At 33.5% G+C, this 18113-nt stretch overlaps 1 protein-coding gene across 3 annotated transcripts; it reads right to left on the reverse strand.

The window, feature by feature from the left end:
- Positions 1 to 58: 58 nt before the first annotated feature.
- On the reverse strand, positions 59 to 17931 carry LOC149737240 (multiple C2 and transmembrane domain-containing protein 1-like). Of its 3 annotated transcripts, none has more exons than XM_089877569.1 (19): positions 17401 to 17931; positions 16760 to 16870; positions 16056 to 16096; positions 14738 to 14789; positions 13187 to 13215; positions 11904 to 11982; positions 11515 to 11624; positions 10810 to 11022; positions 10267 to 10357; positions 9793 to 9941; positions 9125 to 9255; positions 8375 to 8540; positions 6337 to 6533; positions 5842 to 6046; positions 5209 to 5403; positions 4236 to 4369; positions 3689 to 3823; positions 1882 to 2089; positions 59 to 1651 (listed from the first exon to the last, which is right to left on the reverse strand). In XM_089877569.1, the coding sequence occupies exons 1-19, from the start codon at positions 17450 to 17452 to the stop codon at positions 1589 to 1591; spliced, it is 2361 nt and encodes a 786-aa protein (XP_089733695.1). In that variant the 5' UTR covers positions 17453 to 17931; the 3' UTR covers positions 59 to 1588. The 3 variants fall into 3 exon arrangements, with proteins under 3 accessions (XP_089733695.1, XP_089733694.1, XP_089733696.1); XM_089877568.1 differs by having other exon boundaries at positions 10267 to 10363; positions 17401 to 17927; XM_089877570.1 differs by lacking the exons at positions 14738 to 14789; positions 16056 to 16096; positions 16760 to 16870; positions 17401 to 17931 and adding an exon at positions 13789 to 13992 and having other exon boundaries at positions 10267 to 10363.
- Between the last annotated feature and the right edge of the window lie 182 nt (positions 17932 to 18113).

Genomic DNA, 18113 nt, shown 5'->3' on the forward strand with positions numbered 1-18113 from the left:
GTTATAACGACTGTCGTGGTTAAATTAGTTTGTTAACCCTTAAGCAAGCATGAGGCAAATACATCATAAAGTCTGAAATTTATTAAAAAACTAAACAAGTTGATCGCGGCTGCTTGGGATATAGAAGGTAAAGTGTGTAAAACAACTCAATATTAACTGGGAACCATAAATATTCCCGCACTCTTATTTTAAGAAAATATGAATGAAATTATTACTTGATACTATGATTTTTCTTTTTAAAATTGTTTCTATTTTAAAAGGAAAATAAAAAAAATAAAAATAACGAAACATTATGGAAAATTTGTTAATTTGGTCATTTTAACGATTTGGTAAAAAAACAAAAAAAAGAGAGAAAAAACATTTATAAATAACGCAATTCAGTATTTTAAATAAAGAAGCACAATTTTGTCTTTACAGAAAGATCAACAATTTTTAAATGAAAACAAAACTTTGTGTAATTTTGGACAGCGTTTTTATTATTAAAAAAGTTTGCAATTATGTTAAAAAAGATCCAAAACTGTGTAAAATTATCTTTCAACTATAGGGCAAAAAGTTTTAACTGTTACTTAAAAAAAAGAAGAAAAAAAAGAAATATTTCTAAAAAAAATTGAATTACAGAGTAAATAAAAACAAGATTTGATATTTCTGTGTTTTTTTACAGAAACATTATGATTATTGTTAAAAATAAGCCTTTGAGGTTGAATAGTCTTTGGTTTCATTAAATATTGCTGCGTTATAACATGGGAACTACACAACAACTAAAGTATAATAGACAACTATGAATGCAATATATATTGTTAGGAACGAAAATAAAATTAGGATATTTATGCAAGATATTATGTGCTAACATTGCTAAGTAATGCATAACATCCCCATAGTAGGTTGGGGCAAGATGGTACATGTTTTCATTCCCTCTTATCGTCCCATTTGGTGGTAAACAAAGAATATTTTTATTACACAACTCTGAAAGAGCCTTGTTAAAACACGATTCAGGAAATTGTTGATATTATGTGCTTACAGTATCTATCTTACCCCACCCTACTATATAGTTATATTATATACAGTTGTGCCATCCTAACATGCCATGTTAACAAGTAAATGTGGGAACAAATATTACAAGCTCAATAATGGGCAACGTAGGCGCCAAACTTTGTAAAACACAGGGGAGGCAGGGATAGTTAGACACACAATCCTGTGAAGCAAATCTAACTTATTGGTTGCAATGTTTACTAAATTACGCAGTGTAGAAAGTTCCAGGGTTGGCCTGCCCACCCTGCCACCCCAGGTTTGGCGCCCATGGTGGGCAATGTTAAGGAACATGGTGTGTGGAAGCTTGGGATTCAAAAACAGGGATTCAAAGACTTCGTGGTGTGATGTTTAGGAATCCCTGTTTTCCAGCACTTGGTAATTATTATTATTGCTGTGTTAAAGTCAAATAAACCAAAAAAAAAAAGGAAAAAAGAATTGAAATATTGACAATAAAGATCATATTAACAGTCATGAGTATTGTTAAAAACAACATACGTGACGTCATAGTGTGATGATGTCATCAAGTATGTCATCATAGTCTTTCATTATGATGTCATTATCATCGTTTCTTTTTAGAACTCCTAGGTGATCCTTGTTCGATGGGGATTTCCCTGAAGTCATCCTGTAAAACAAAGAGATTAGAAAAAACATAATTTCTTAAATATTAAAATAAAATCTTTATAAAACGAACATTGTGTAAGTTACTTGTGTATTCAACACTTTTTCCATGAATAATAAAACGTTATAACAAAATAAAATTTTGCAGTTTTGTTTTTCAAATTTTTTGGGCGAAAATATATATTTAGGTAAACTTAACTATAAAAGTTGACTTGTATATTTAATTCAACTTACAATTTGTACATGGGAAGGAACTCTTGATAAGAAATCCATCACTTCGTTGTTTGGAACGAAATCTGGTTTCCGCAACCTCTTAGTGAACTTGTTGATTCCCCATAACAGAACTATGGCTCGCAGTGGGAACAAATATAACACTAAAGCCACCAAGCAGAATATACAAACAGCAAGCCAGGATAGGAAAGGAACTCTCCATGAAAATGTACTGTAAGGATATAATGTTGGGTATTTATTTGGGTATGAATGCATATGTATGAATGAACTTATTTATCCTCGCATGGCGGGGCAACGACAGTCGGTATAACACGGGTGTTCTGTTTCATACACCTCGGTCCCGCTTACAAGTTACCATGTATGTAACTTGTTTATCCTCGCATGGCAGGGCAACGACAGTCGGTATAACACGGGTGTTCTGTTTCATACACCTCGTGCCCGCTTACAAGTTACCATGTATGTAACTTGTTTATCCTCGCATGGCAGGGCAACGACAGTCGGTATAACACAGGTGTTCTGTTTCATACACCTCGTGCTTGCTTACAAGTTACCACGTATGTAACTTGTTTATCCTCGCATGGCGGGGCAACAACAGTCGTTATAACACGGGTGTTCTGTTTCATACACCTTGTGCTTGCTTACAAGTTACCATGTATGTAACTTATTTATCCTTGCATGGCAGGACAACGACAGTTGTTATAACACGGGTGTTTTGTTTCATACACCTTGTGCCTGCTTACAAGTTACCATGTATGTAACTTATTTATCCTTGCATGGCAGGACAACGACAGTCGTTATAACACGGGTGTTTTGTTTCATACACCTTGTGCCTGCTTACAAGTTACCATGTATGTAACTTGTTTATCCTCGCATGGCGGGGCAACGACAGTCGTTATAACACGGGTGTTCTGTTTCATACACCTCATGCCCGCTTACAAGTTACCACGTATGTAACTTATTTATCCTCGCATGGCGGGGCAACGTCAGTCGTTATAACACAGGTGTTCTGTTTCATACACCTCGTGCCCGCTTACAAGTTACCACGTATGTAACTTATTTATCCTCGCATGACGGGAAAACGACAGTCGTTATAACACGGGTGTTCTGTTTCATACACCTCATGCCCGCTTACAAGTTACCACGTATGTAACTTATTTATCCTCGCATGACGGGAAAACGACAGTCGTTATAACACGGGTGTTCTGTTTCATACACCTCATGCCCGCTTACAAGTTACCACGTATGTAACTTATTTATCCTCGCATGACGGGAAAACGACAGTCGTTATAACACGGGTGTTCTGTTTCATACACCTCATGCCCGCTTACAAGTTACCACGTATGTAACTTATTTATCCTCGCATGACGGGAAAACGACAGTCGTTATAACACGGGTGTTCTGTTTCATACACCTCGTGCCTGCCTACAAGTTACCATGTATGTAACTTATTTATCCTCGCATGACGGGAAAACGACAGTCGTTATAACACGGGTGTTCTGTTTCATACACCTCATGCCCGCTTACAAGTTACCACGTATGTAACTTTTTTATCCTCGCATGGCGGGGCAACAACAGTTGTTATAACACGGGTGTTGTGTTTCATACACCTCGTGCCTGCTTACTAGTTACCATGTAAGTAACTTAGTGCAAGATTTTTTTATGTATGGCTGACAATTTCTTCAACCCATTAGTGACAAGTGGGTTGAAGAAAGGACGCTATGTGTATTGCTCAAGGAAACATACGCCCACAATGGTAGCATTCAAGCCATTATTCTATACATGATGACATCACTATGACATCATAACTTACTTTTTCACCCTCTCCCCGAACGATGAAATATAATCCAGGATATTTTGAACTTTGGTCAGCACATCTTGTAGTGCGGATATTCGTTGCATTAAACTTGGTTTGTTCGGTTCGTCCTCTGTTTCATCATCATCATCACTGTGGGTAATGTGATGTCATAAGTCATATGTGTTATGGGACAAATAATATATGAAGTGTAATAATGGTTAGCCTAATGTTTCGAAGATACTACTAACTATGTGGGTATTGTTAAGTAATGAATATGAAATAATTCTTGTGCGATTTTATATGGAAGGTAGTACAGTAAGATACATAATGTGGCTTAAGATTTAGGCCAGGGTTATTACCCAAACACACAGGTTGCTACAACTCATTATTGGAGCATTGTCTGTTAAGTTGGAATCACAAGTCAAAACTATAAATATAATTGTTACGTAAAATTTTCCTGGCTTTTCTTAAATTAGGGGACATTTAAATCGTGATTAAAAAAAAACAACAAAACTTTTAATTGTTTCTAAACAATAGGTTAAGTATGACATCACAAACTCACTTATACTTCCCACTCTCTACTGCCGCTAGTGGTTGGCGTCTAACGAACACATCAACGTATGTTTTCATGATAAGCATCAACAATGATATTGGGAGCATGTATAACTCAAAGTTCCATACTATGACTAGAAACGCCTGTGGATGGGGGGGGTTATTTGGGTGTTAGGATAAACCTTGTGTATTATTTCATTATTAATGAAAGCCATAAGTGTTTTTTCCCAAGGACACATACGCCCACAATGGTAGCAGCATTGAGCCTTGAACCGATTACCCCTTGGTTAGAGACAGGCAAACTTAAAAAACAAACTGTTGTTGCCGTAGATTAATTAAACCTACTAATCTCTTCTTGTTAATATTTTTTGTTAACGTTCCTTTTCATTGACTAGGTTTGTGTGTGCGTATTATATAAGATAAACTTGCCAAAAGATCAGACTTAAATTGTTTGTGTATGTTAATTGACACTAATGTGCTGTATGCAAATTTTAATCAATAAACTCGTGACAATAGTTTTGTAATTATATCTACAATTATTTATTATAAAAAGTGAATGAATAATTAATTAATGAAGGTTCCATTAAAGAACTTGTATTGATTAATATAATCAATGAATTTAATTCAGTTATGAAATTAGGGAAAAAATTATTACATTAATCGTTAATGGTAGAAACAGCTTGATCAATTGTTGGGGTTTTATGGTTTGTTTTGGAACATCTAGCACTGCTTTATCATTTACCACAGATTGCAACAGCTTCAGCTACTTTTACTTAAGTTTAACCGTGTTTTATTCTATGTGGTTCCAAAAACGTGGCATGCCATCAGACATTATAGAATTACATAACTACACCCTAACGACTAAATATTAATTGTTAAAAACACGATAAGTAAAAGATATAGTATAGGTTCCCCATTACTAAAGATGGTTTTAGTTTTCAATTTAATCTAAAAAGAAACTAAAAATAATTGAACCAACTCACAAGGAAAGCAATTCCACTTCTGCGAGGATTCTTCCAAGTGAAGCAGGAGTTTACGAACTCAGCTGTCGCGATTATACTTTGCACGAGTCGCCATACACGTTGGAAGTTGTTGAGAAGAAGAGCTTTCTTGAACTTACAATCTTCCTCCATGTATTTCTCCTCCCGTGGGGTGAAAGTTCGAATCGCAGCGCGAATCTGGACATTCGTCGTTAAGTTTTATTCATTTGATAAGTAAAAAGCTGTTTACTATAATCTGGAAATCATAAATGGACATTATAGGTTAAAGCAATATAAAAAAGTAAGAATTCTTTGTGTTAAGTGCGTGTAAACTGCCTCAGTGAGGTTCAGAATTCTAGATCAAGTGCTTGTAGATGTTTTAAGGTGTAATCAAAATATTATAATAAATTAACACTAAATTATTTGCAACGTAATTTCTAAATTAACAGGGAGTTTGGGGTAATGGGCCAACTCTGCCCAAAATCCTAAGTTTCTTAATATGGATCCGCTCCATAGAAAATTATTCCCACATAAAACACATATGATTGTTAGGGTAATGGGCAAACCTGGATGATTCCCAAGTCCTCCAGAACCTTATTCATATAGAATACTTATATAACACACACACAAACTCACGGGGTTATAAATGTAACTGATCTGTATCGTCACGTTTCCTTTTGTCCTCTCTCTCAACTTTCTATCTTTCAGTGCATAAACATGTTCCTCCCCATTAACAGCGTTGAGCAGAGGAATGGAGGCCCGACCGAGGAACTCACGGTCCGTTACGTTATCGCTGTCGAAGATGAATAACTCGAACACATCGTGCACATCCTTGATGGGGCTGTGGGTGAAAACATGGATTAATGGATGCTAAGAAATTATTAAGAAAATAGGTATGTATGTAATATTAAAGTAGGTGTGTATGGGTGAATTGAATGAGTAGAATTTAGAATCTAGCTTCAAATCTGGCAGGTTACGATCCCTTGTGGGCGTATGTGTCCTTGAGCAAGACACTAACCCAAAGTTAGCAGCATCGAGCCTTGAACCCATAACCTCTGATCCAGGAGAGCCACTCTGACCACTGTATTATGAATATGCGATTCACAAATGATTATTATAACCCCAACTTACAAAGTAAACACCCTGTTCCACACTGGGTCCAATGTCTTATAACAAGTTTGTGTTTGAGCTCTTGCATTGCACAACTGCACGACACAAAACGGGTCGGATTTCCCGTTAATATCAGCAGCTCGCAAACCACTTGCCGATATTATCTTGATCTCAGCAAAACCAATGTCCGATAAATCCTCAAAGGTTTTCATCTTGTTCTGGATTAAATGGATTAAATAATTATAAAGTTGAACTGTACATATAATTTACTGTTAAATAAAGTTAATGTTAGAAATTTACTCATAATTTTTTTCAAATTTAATTTTACTATTTTTTTATTTATTTAATGTTTACAAAGTTGTTTTGTACACATATGACCTTAATGTTAAATATATTTAATTAAGGTTTTTATTTTATTCTAGAATAGATGGAATTAAAATTTAAACTTTTACAAAATATGTTAATTGTTACAAATGTAATGCTTTACACTCTCCCGTACACCAATGAATTAACATTATTAGCAGCCTAATGTCAACATATGTTGGGATCTAATAATAAACTGAGACCGAAGACTCGTATAAATAATAAATGAGTTGCATTAGTGGTTGATGGAAGAGGCGCATGATCTATAAATATGACGCGCGACACAATTATCGACTACACGAGGAAATTAAGTGAGTGTAGTTTGTTAAATAAACTGGTCCTATCACGTGAAATGTGATATATAAACAAATAGATCTTCTGACTCATTTCATTACACCACTATTTTGTCTGCAATAAGTTTTTACGAGGCATAATGTTGCTACCACTTTTAATGTGATAAATTATAAATAAATGTCTCTTCTGGTAAAAAACATGAATTTTTTAAATGAACATATGTATATTATTAGTTTGAAGCTGTTGTGGCTACAAGGCACAATGCAATTTATAAATAAATGGAACTTATGGATAGTAGGGTGGGGGAAGATGGGACAACTTTAGCACAAAATATCCAAATATCTTGATCGTGTTTTAAACAATTAACAACGGTCCATGGAAGTCGCGAGGATAAATGGGACGCAAAAAAATAGAATAAAAAAGTGTCCCATCTTCCCTCACCCTACTATAAATATATATTTTCACATGTAAGACCTTCTAAAAAAATGTAATAATTCCCCATGTTCTATATATGTGTGTGGGGTAATGTTTAAAGTTATATTGGTGTATATGATGTAACAATATGATGTCTCATATCACAGTGCAGTTGGGTTGGTTATAATGGGGGTCGATATATTTTAAATAAATTGACTTGTCAGCGTGTCACTTCAGTGTAACAACTCCTCATAAATATTAAATAAGGGAAGCTGTAATTGGGAAGTAATTATTTTGTTTTTGGGTGAGAAATGGTTACAGCACAAACAGAGTGAAAAGTAGAGTTTGCATAATACATATTATTCTAACATTGTTGCTAACAAGGCTTATTGTGATGTATAAATAAATACCTTTTCTGATAAAAACCACACATTTTATTGCACAAACATTTCGTCTGTCATAATATTGTAAAAAAAAGAGTTAACTCGACTGTTGTTGCTATCAAGTATATTGTAATATATAAATAAATAGAAAACTTTGGTAAAAAATAATATTAATTTAAATGTAAATTTATTTTATTATTTTTATGCTGTTGTTGCTACAAGACATTCAATAATTAAACAACTATTGTGGTAAAGTTGTAAGAAGCCGACATTTTTATCAATATTTTGTATTTCGTAATATTGAAAAAAATATTTGAAATACACGAGATATTATATCATATAAGCTACTAAAGATTATTTACATTATGCCTGGTAGAAGAAACAGGACACCACCTTCTAATGTATCACGTATAAATATCCCTCACATATGAGCCATAACACAATTATGAAAAACATGATGAATAAAACGAACTGTGAAAAGGTAGGTGGGTAACGACAGATGAAATAAAAAACATGACAGATATATCACTAACATGTAACAACGTACATTATGACTTACTATTAATACATTACAATAATACAATATATGTATAAATATGACTTACATATCTGGACCTTAGGTTCCCCAGGTCATATGACGTCAATGTATTCTCGCCGGCATCCACCCCATGTACAGTGATAAGGAATAATAAACTACCCGTTGTATCGAGTAAGTTCAGTTGTAATGAATGGGTGACCTCGCGCTCAAGGTTCCATAGATCCAAATCACATCTGTATGAATGTGTGGAACTTATTTAGGCTTGTAGGGTAATGATAGTTGTTATAACACAGGTGTTCTGTTTTATAAACCTCATACCCGCTTACAAGTTACTACGTATGTAACTTATTTATCCTCGCATGGCGGGACAACAACAGTCGTTACAACACAGGTGTTCTGTTACATAAACCTCATACCCGCTTACAAGTTACTACGTATGTAACTTATTTATCCTCGCATGGCAGGGCAACAACAGTTGTTACAACACATGTGTTCTGTTTCATACACCTCATGCCAGCTTACAAGTTACCATGTATGTAACTTTGTGGGTGATTGTTTTTCTGTTTAGCTGACAACTTAGATAACACATAAGTGGCGACTGGGTTGGAGCAATTGTCGTTAAGTGTGTTGCAACGGGAATCGCCCAACAATATAAGTGCTATATCAGGGCCAGATTCACAGAACATACCATAGTTAATATTTATCAAATTTTATTACACCTGTTCCATATGGGTGAGGTGATTTTGAAGACCTTGGGATTTAGACCAGAGTTGACCATTATATCACACACACACCTATGACATCACAACCAACCCACCTCCCAATAAAATCATCTTTCCTGTAAGAATCTTTATCCCACACAGTAACATCCAACATAGAAGTTTCTTTATTACAAAGTTGGATGGTGAATTCCTCCTTCCATAGCGGGTTCAATGTCTTGTAGCAAACCTGGTGTTGTATTGGAATGTATAACAGGATTGCTAACTATAATCCAAACTTACATAACCTGCGTATACATAATGTTACCCACTGAGGCAGTGTATAGACACTCAATAATAGAGATTCTATTCTATAAGGGTGAGGTCTTCAGTGAGACACACCATGAGACCTGGGATGTAGGTCTATTACCCCAACACCCAGGGTGCTACCATCTAGACCCCACTGAGGCAGTTTATAGACACTCAATAATAGAGATTCTATTCTATAAGGGTGAGGTCTTCAGTGAGGTACACCTGAGACCTAGGATGTAGGTATATTACCCCAACACCCAGGGTGCTACCATCTAGACCCCACTGTGGCAGTTTATAGACACTCAATAATAGAGATTCTATTCTATAAGAGTGAGGTCTTCAGTGAGGCACCTGAGACCTGGGATGTAGGTCTATTACCCCAACACCCAGGGTGCTACCATCTAGACCCCACTGAGGCAGTTTATAGACACTCAATAGCCTACACTATCTCATACTAATAATTGACCCCACACACCTTACTCTTCTTCTTCCACTTGCCAAGCATTAACTTAACGTAGGGATCCGAGAACCCGTTGGCGTCTCGTGCGGGGAGGTTACTACCGGACACAAGTTGCACGGTCGCGATGGCAACCGGGAATAAATGGCGGGTGCCGCGGACTGAACCTGGGTGACAACCATGCGTTAAGTGGGGTGGTATGTATTGTTACAACTCCAATGTTTAGCATGGATGGCATGAATGTATGTAACTTATATATATCCTCGCATGGTGGGACAACAACAGTTGTTATAACACGGGTGTTCTGTTTCATACACCTCCTGCCCGCTTACGAGGTACCACGTATGTAACTTTGTAGGTGACTGTTTTTTGTATGGCTGATAATTTGGACAAACCATTGGTGACCCTTGGGTTGGGCAATTGCTGTTAAATGAAACACAATATAATATTTAATGACATCACACATATGACATCATCGATGACATCACACACCTTGGTTACGTTTCATTGTCCCGAAATCTTTCTTGGCCGATAAAACCGGGGTTTCCGCTTGAGTGATCACTTCTTCTTTGATTGGCTGAGGCTGTAACTATAGAGATATCATATATTGTAAATCACATAGATATAAAATACTTTCTGATGTTAAATTTTTAAAGTAAAGTTTCTATCCTTTATGGGTGAGGTCCTACAGTGAGGCACGCTGTGGGACCTGGCGTTTAGACCAGGGTTGGCCCATTAACCCAACATTGTATATGCACATTATATTCTATATGGGTGAGGTCCTACAGTGAGGCACGCTGTGGGACCTGGGATTTAGGCCAGGGTTGGTCCATTACCCCAACAGCAACCCATATAACTCAACCACAAATTCCACACAAGGGTTGCCCAATCCTCAATAATGCTAATAATCATATGCAAAGCTTTTAATATGTTTACACGCAATTCAAAGTACATCACACTTATAATACAGAAGAATTTAAACATATATATACATAACATGACCAATACATTATAACACCAACCCCATCTACTCACAGCAGGGACTTCATGATTGACAGATGTAAGATAACCATGAATATTAATATATCCCAATTCCTCTTCACTGCTTTCATCCGATAAATGGAGGTTGATCTCCTCAGGGTTTTGCGTCAGTGTTGCCAGATCGATTTCCGCAGCCCCCATGAAGTCATCAGTGAACCCCCGGTCTTTGTCGTACACGTGCAGCACTACGTGCGCCTCCATGTCAACCTGTTAAAATGCAATCACCTTATATTGAAAAAGTATAAAATAAATTTTGTCCTGTATAAAATTTTCTATGTTACTATAATTTGCCTCAACCAGTGTATTTTATATTATGTCTATGTTGTTGTTTATACTATTTCTATGGATTGTGACGATGCGGCAGTGGTTAAAACATGTGTTACTTGAATTAAGCGTAGTGTGCTGTGAACATCAAGGTATAAGGCAAGTAAGTAAAGAATTTATATCCACAGTTACATAGAACATCTGCACAAACTACAAAAATAATATGAAGCAATTATTATTTTCAATCTTCGCAATTACCCCTAAAAAGAACAAGCAATTACTTCACAACATTGGTGGTAAATACAGCAATATAAATCTCGTATAAAAATTTTCAAACAATTTCTTAAACTGTTTCTATCATTAACAATTAATGTAATTCTTTTTTCTTTTATTTTCAAAACTGAATTAAATCCATCCATTAATCAGCCAACAAACCTCGATCGCAAAGTCTTCGTCCCATCGTGGGTCGAGGGTTAACTTGCAGCATTTACTTTTATACACAGTTCGATTGTTGATGCGTATCTTCACGTAAGGGTCGCTCAAGCCTGGTGGGAAAGATGAACTTTAATTATCGCACACACTGTGTATGAAGGGGGGTGTATACTAATATTGAGTGTCTATAAACTGCCTTAGTGGGGTCTAGATGGTAGCACCCTGGGTGGAATGAACCTACATCCCAGGTCTCAGGTGTGTCTCACTGAAGACCTCACCCATATAGAATAGAATGTGCATATACAATGTTTGGGTAATAGGAACCCCAGGTCCCATGGCTTGCATTACCATGACCCAATCCATATACAGACCATAGCATTACAAGCACTCACCATTAGAATCCCTTGCAGCAAGCCCCTCCCCCCCAATCAACTTGATATGCAACTTGTGTGTTGGTGGTTTGCGATCATCCTGGAAATATAACAACGACTTTTCCAGAATGCCACTCATTGTGACAACTTATTATGACATAAAGAAGACAATAACAAAACTAAAATAAAAAAACTAAAAAAAAATTTTGTTATAATTTTTGACTTGTTTTAGGTAATTTTTTAAAGTGTCAACAAAACAATAATCTGAATTGGTTGCACTAATTTTCACAAGTGTTTATATAAGTTAAGTTGTATTTGACCGACACTTCATTATTTTTGACAATTAGTTTTACAAAGTAGTATTAAAACAATAACTCATACTAATAATCTAAAGTATATTTTTAAAACAGTGTTTTTTTACCACTGTACATTAAACATACTATGATTTTCAATATAGGGGTCAAGTAGTCTTCCCAACTAATCATACAACGCACTGTGGGACGAGGTATTGAATTTTTATAATGAAAAACTTATTTCAACGCTTATTGTTTCATAATCAAACATTGATCTGTTTTGTAAGTAGCTGTCAATCAAAGGTGAAACATTCTAATAAAAGTTTTATGGCGTATTGTTTGCAAAGAATACAATTATTACTACCAACATTTTTTGCAAGAAATTATTTTGTTATGGAACAGAAAACCAATTTTTTTTAACTCAAAAATATAGGTACATATATTTATTTTTTATTTTTCCTAAATAGATAGTATTTTTTAATAACTATTTGAATTATTTAGATGGAAATGTATGATGATATATTATACTAAATACATAACATATATATTTGTATACATTATATTTATATTTTAATAAAACAAATAATTTAAAACACTGTCGTCTAAAATAATCTAATTTACATAAACACCTGCGAAAAGTAGTGCAACCAATTCAGGGTTATTGTTTTGTTGATACTTTGTAAAACTAGCTTTACTAATTACCTTTAAACGGAACATTATTAAGTTTTTATAAGTTACATCTGGTCTACACACTGTTAAGCCTCTCATAATAAAAACACAGCCCTCTAAAAACCTGTTGTACTTTGTATATAATAGACTGGCAGTAGTATTATACATTATGCTGCTAACTATACACAAGAGTTTCTATGAAAATCAAATATTAATCAATCATTTCGTGTCATTGAACAGGAAGTGGCATTGATACGTCACAATTGCTACAAAAGGTGTAACAATCAAGCATTTGTGAGGTCATAATAAATATTTCATTGTTCGTTTAATAATTGATCCTACCTTGGCGGGGGACCGGTGTAAATGGGAACCTGCAAAAAACATAGATATATTATAAGTTCGATTTAAATGCGACACTTTGTTGCATAAGAGCGAGGACAATACTAGGAATTTACACGACTGTGATGTCATAATACCAGATCAATCGATTGTTGATTGTAAACTTTATGATGTCATAAAACCATTGTAAACGTTGAATATAAACTAAAATTACTTTTAAAGGTCGGGAATAAAAATAAATGTATTTTTGACATCATAAAAAATGTTTATCGATTTATAATGATTTCACAAACAAAAACTACATTTTAAATACCAGTTTAAAATCTTAATGATAGTAAAAAATACAAACTTTTCAAATGATTCTGATAATGACACATATTATTTAAAATTATGAATAATTCAATTTATTAAATTGAAACAAACGTATAAAATTAATATTTAATTTAAGACAGAACTCATTTAAAAAGCTTTTAGGAACATTACCAAAAGTAAGAATAATATAAACAACGAAAATTTGTTAAACGACAGTTGTTAAGGCAAGATTAGAGACAAAATTATGTTAACAAACATAGTGTAGTTAATTAAAATAGTTTATTAATTTATACCTGGTGTTGCATCCATGTTATTACACAAGTATCTACAATAGGAGACTATATATATCTACAATTATTGCCTGGTAATTTATTTTCTAATAAGACAGAAATCAATAGGCATATTACATATAAACACACATATAAAAATCATATTTTTATTAAATAGCATTACAATAAAAAGTCAATTACAAGATATTCTAATAATACATGAATGTAATTGTAATTGTACAACCATACACAAATCTATACCATACACAAAGTCACATACCATATACAATTATACACAAAGTCACATATCATATACACTTACATTAGAAAGACAACCAGTCACCACCACCACCCAACATTATAAGATATTCTAATAACAAACCTTTATTGTACAAATAAACACATATATATATTATGCCTACACCTCGTCCTAAACCATACACATATACCATAACATATCACACACACTAACATTAGAAAGACTATCACCACCTAACGTTACAAGATATTCGAATTTTATTACGACTTCCTGCGTGCGTATGATTAATCAACCTGCTTTAAATATTCTTTTATCTTGCCGTAATGAAAGAACGAACTGACTTAAAATCCAATAATTCCTATTGTAATGATTTTTTCCCTATGGTATTTCCAAGGCATAGTGTATTCATGTAAAACCTATTTTTTGGGAGGTATAAATTAAAAAATTAAAAACTAACAAAATTTTTTATAACATTTTGTTTTTTTTGTCAATATTTCAATATAATTTGTAACTTTTTTGCCAGAAATTACATATTATTATCATTTCTTAAAAACATATTATGCCCGGTCAAAACAGGAGTGGAACAAATGACATTTCCCTTTTAAATATTTCAAAATCTTTGTTACCGTAATCGCAGAGATAAATAAGGTTGTTAGTAATACATGCAGAAACCAAACTGGGCAGATGGATCTTGGAAATAATGTGATTAATTACCTGTGCGTGCACGTTGTGTGATATGGGTGCTATGTATTGACTCCTGTGTTACCTGGATAACAAATACAATAATTTAAAAACTTTGTAATTTTAGTTTTTAACTTAAAAATAGCATGGTATAATAGAAAGTATTGATGGGAGTAAAAGGGTAACAAACTAATAAAAAAACTTCTAAATTAAAAGTGCATTCATAAATCTCAAGGAGATCTTCTGCCAAGTTTTATAATTGTGATCTTAAAGGATCAACATTTTGACATTCTATAGAAGTACAAGAAAATTTTTTCATGATGTTATAATAGACATTGTACGCATCATAAGTTATAACAATGGTGGACAATAAGAGTTTGTTTGCATTGAGGGTGAACAATGGGTTGTACAATCCCTGTTTGTTGCTTCCATTATGTGATCACAGGTCACACATGCCACTATCATGTTATAAATTTAGTAAAATATCTAAGAAATTAAAAAAAATGTAGTTTATAATTTAAAGTAGAAATAAATGTCAACAACAAAATGTTGTTGACTTTAAAACTTTAATAAAATAGAAACGTAAGATTTTTAAAAATATGAATGTTCCTTGTTAGTTTGCGAACTTTTACACAAGTTATGGTAAAAAGTAAAGTATGTGCAATTTAACTCATTCAACCTCGTGCAGTTCAATTAATAACTTCTGTTATGTTTTTTCAACTATGAAAAAAAAATATTATAAACGAAAAGAAAGGAAAATATGATAATTTTTATTTGTCTCTTTGAATACTGCAACAAAATTAAAAAAAAGTTTAAACAAAAAAACAGAATATAACAATAAAACTGTTAACATTGCATTTAAATTTAAAACCAAAGCATTAGAATAACCATTAATTAAATTAACGCATTGAGATTAATGGCCGATGAAGATAATCCTTGTTGTATCCATAATATTGATCTAGTCTCATATATGATACTCAAGTGAAAGAAATTTAATTATTTATTGATTTACAAAGAACACCTGACCTGAGCATGACAAATATTTACAGAAATTAATTGTTTACTAAATTATTTATTTTATAGTGTTTTTATTTTGGTAATGGGTGATAATAACAAACATAAACAAGTAGTTTATTTGCATAAGACAGCATATATATAAACATCATATACAATTATGTTAAAAATACACATATACATACACACATGGTATATACACAGTTAGACACACATTACAATGTGTCAATTTTATACAAGGGCCTGCCTACCCTGCTACCCCAGGTTTGCCACCCATGTACATATACACCCACACGTAGAGGCACAAAACATATACGTCATACATAATTACAACAACCTCTGTATATGTTGAACTTATTTCTTCTTTTTGGAAATCACCTAAAATAAAAATACCATAGATTAAAACTTAAATATAAAAATCACAAAAATATATATATATATATATGTTTTAAAAATGAACATAATATTTTTAATTTACAAAAACAATTCAATTAAATCATTTTAAAAATTATTTTTTTGAACCATTGAACCAATAATCCCCCGCACATTATTGTTATTTTAAGCTTAAATGTATTATGTATGCATACACCCACTGATGTTGTATTTATAACAACCATGCAATGATAACTCTTTATACAAACAATAAGCCCAGATTACTCATCGAGGATGTAAAGAGTTTATGAATCAGGAAACCTGGGACGCATGTCATAACCAACTTTTATATTATTCGTGATATATGAATTTTAAACAACAAAACACTGCTTAAAACGGCTGAATTTATAATACGGAATGTTCACATCAAAATATATATTTACATTTATTATCTATATATAACTAATAAGTTTTTCATTCTTGCATGGTTTGGCAACCATAGTCGTTATAACACGGGTGTTCTGTTTCATACACCTTGTGCCCTTTCATAAGTTAGTAAGTTAACACATACGTTAACAGCCTATACAGTTATGCATAAGTTTTAGTAAAGACCGTCGCATATGCACCACATAGTAACCCCATAAAAATGCATCAAGCATTCATAGTTACCGTTAACAAAATGTTCTTTCTTTCGTTCCGTTTTACGACTTCTGTAGCTGAATATACCAAGTTTTTTACCTTTTTTGCCTTTTCTGTTTGGAGAGCCATTGTCACTTGAATCTGGAATAAAGAGGGAAAAATTTATTAAAGTAATTTTAAAAAACCACAGCCGTTAAAACCACAGCCGTTAAAACATGCTACGGGTGAAAACCGCCTAAATATATATGACCAACGAAACCCGTGCTCCACTAAACACATTCACCTAAAGAAATAAAAATTTAAAAACTTTAGCTGGATAAAAATTGTTTATTGACTAAACATACAATAAATTAATAAAATTTCGGTGCTAGTGAAGAGTCTTCCCCCCCCCACCTTATTTGCTAACCCCTAACCACTAACCCCTTACCCCTATAACCACTGACTAGTGACTACTAACCCCTATAACCACTAACCCCCTAACCATCAACACCTAACCCCCTAACCTCGGTTAAAAAAAAATTTGTTAATTTTAATCGCATTGCAACGATAGACTATTATATTCAACAAATAAAAATACAAAATGTGTACTTAGAGAAAGAGTTGGACAAATAAAGTAACTGCAAAACTAAACATACAATAATAAAATATAAAGTTAATAGTATTTTAATTACCTTGTAACGATAGACGATCGTATTCAACAATATTATTTTCCCGATCTTCCATTTTCGTCAAAAACTTTGGAACAAAAGTTGCAGAGCACGCCGCGATGTAAACATAGATGCCTATGATGTCACAGAGAAACCCGCTGACTCATAAACACGCTCGCGCGGTTCTGATGAGTCACCAAAATAAAATTCGCCGAAAAACGCATAAGGGGAATTTTTTTAACTTGTAATTTCACAGGGGAGCAAAATTTAACTGAAAATTTTCTTAAATGGCTACTAATATATTTAAAGATCTAACTAACATATGCTAAAACACATTTATATACATTAACGCATCTAAAAAACATTAAATAATTTTTTCTCATCCTAGCAGTTTCCATTCCAAGCTATTTTACGACTGTCGTTTTGTCGCTAATTCCCTTCTCTTCGTATTTTTTTAATCAATTTGGTCAACTATAAATGTCATGTTACAACATTATTTTTTATATTTTTCCTTTTGGTTACAATAACAAAGTTCATACCAAATAAGATAGTAAAAAGCAACAAAACAACAGTCGTTATAACATGGTACACAAAGTAATATAACTGACATTCTAAAACCAAACCACCCCTATAACCTCATGTACTAATCCTTTACAAATACTATTGTCTCTGCATTCAATCTCATATAACAGCCATTAAGAGATATTAAAGCTTTTAATATTTATATGTAAGATTAA

The sequence above is a fragment of the Ciona robusta genome, chromosome 4 (assembly GCF_009617815.1).
Source record: "Ciona robusta chromosome 4, ASM961781v2".
In the NCBI taxonomy this organism is placed as follows: Eukaryota; Metazoa; Chordata; class Ascidiacea; order Phlebobranchia; family Cionidae; genus Ciona; species Ciona robusta.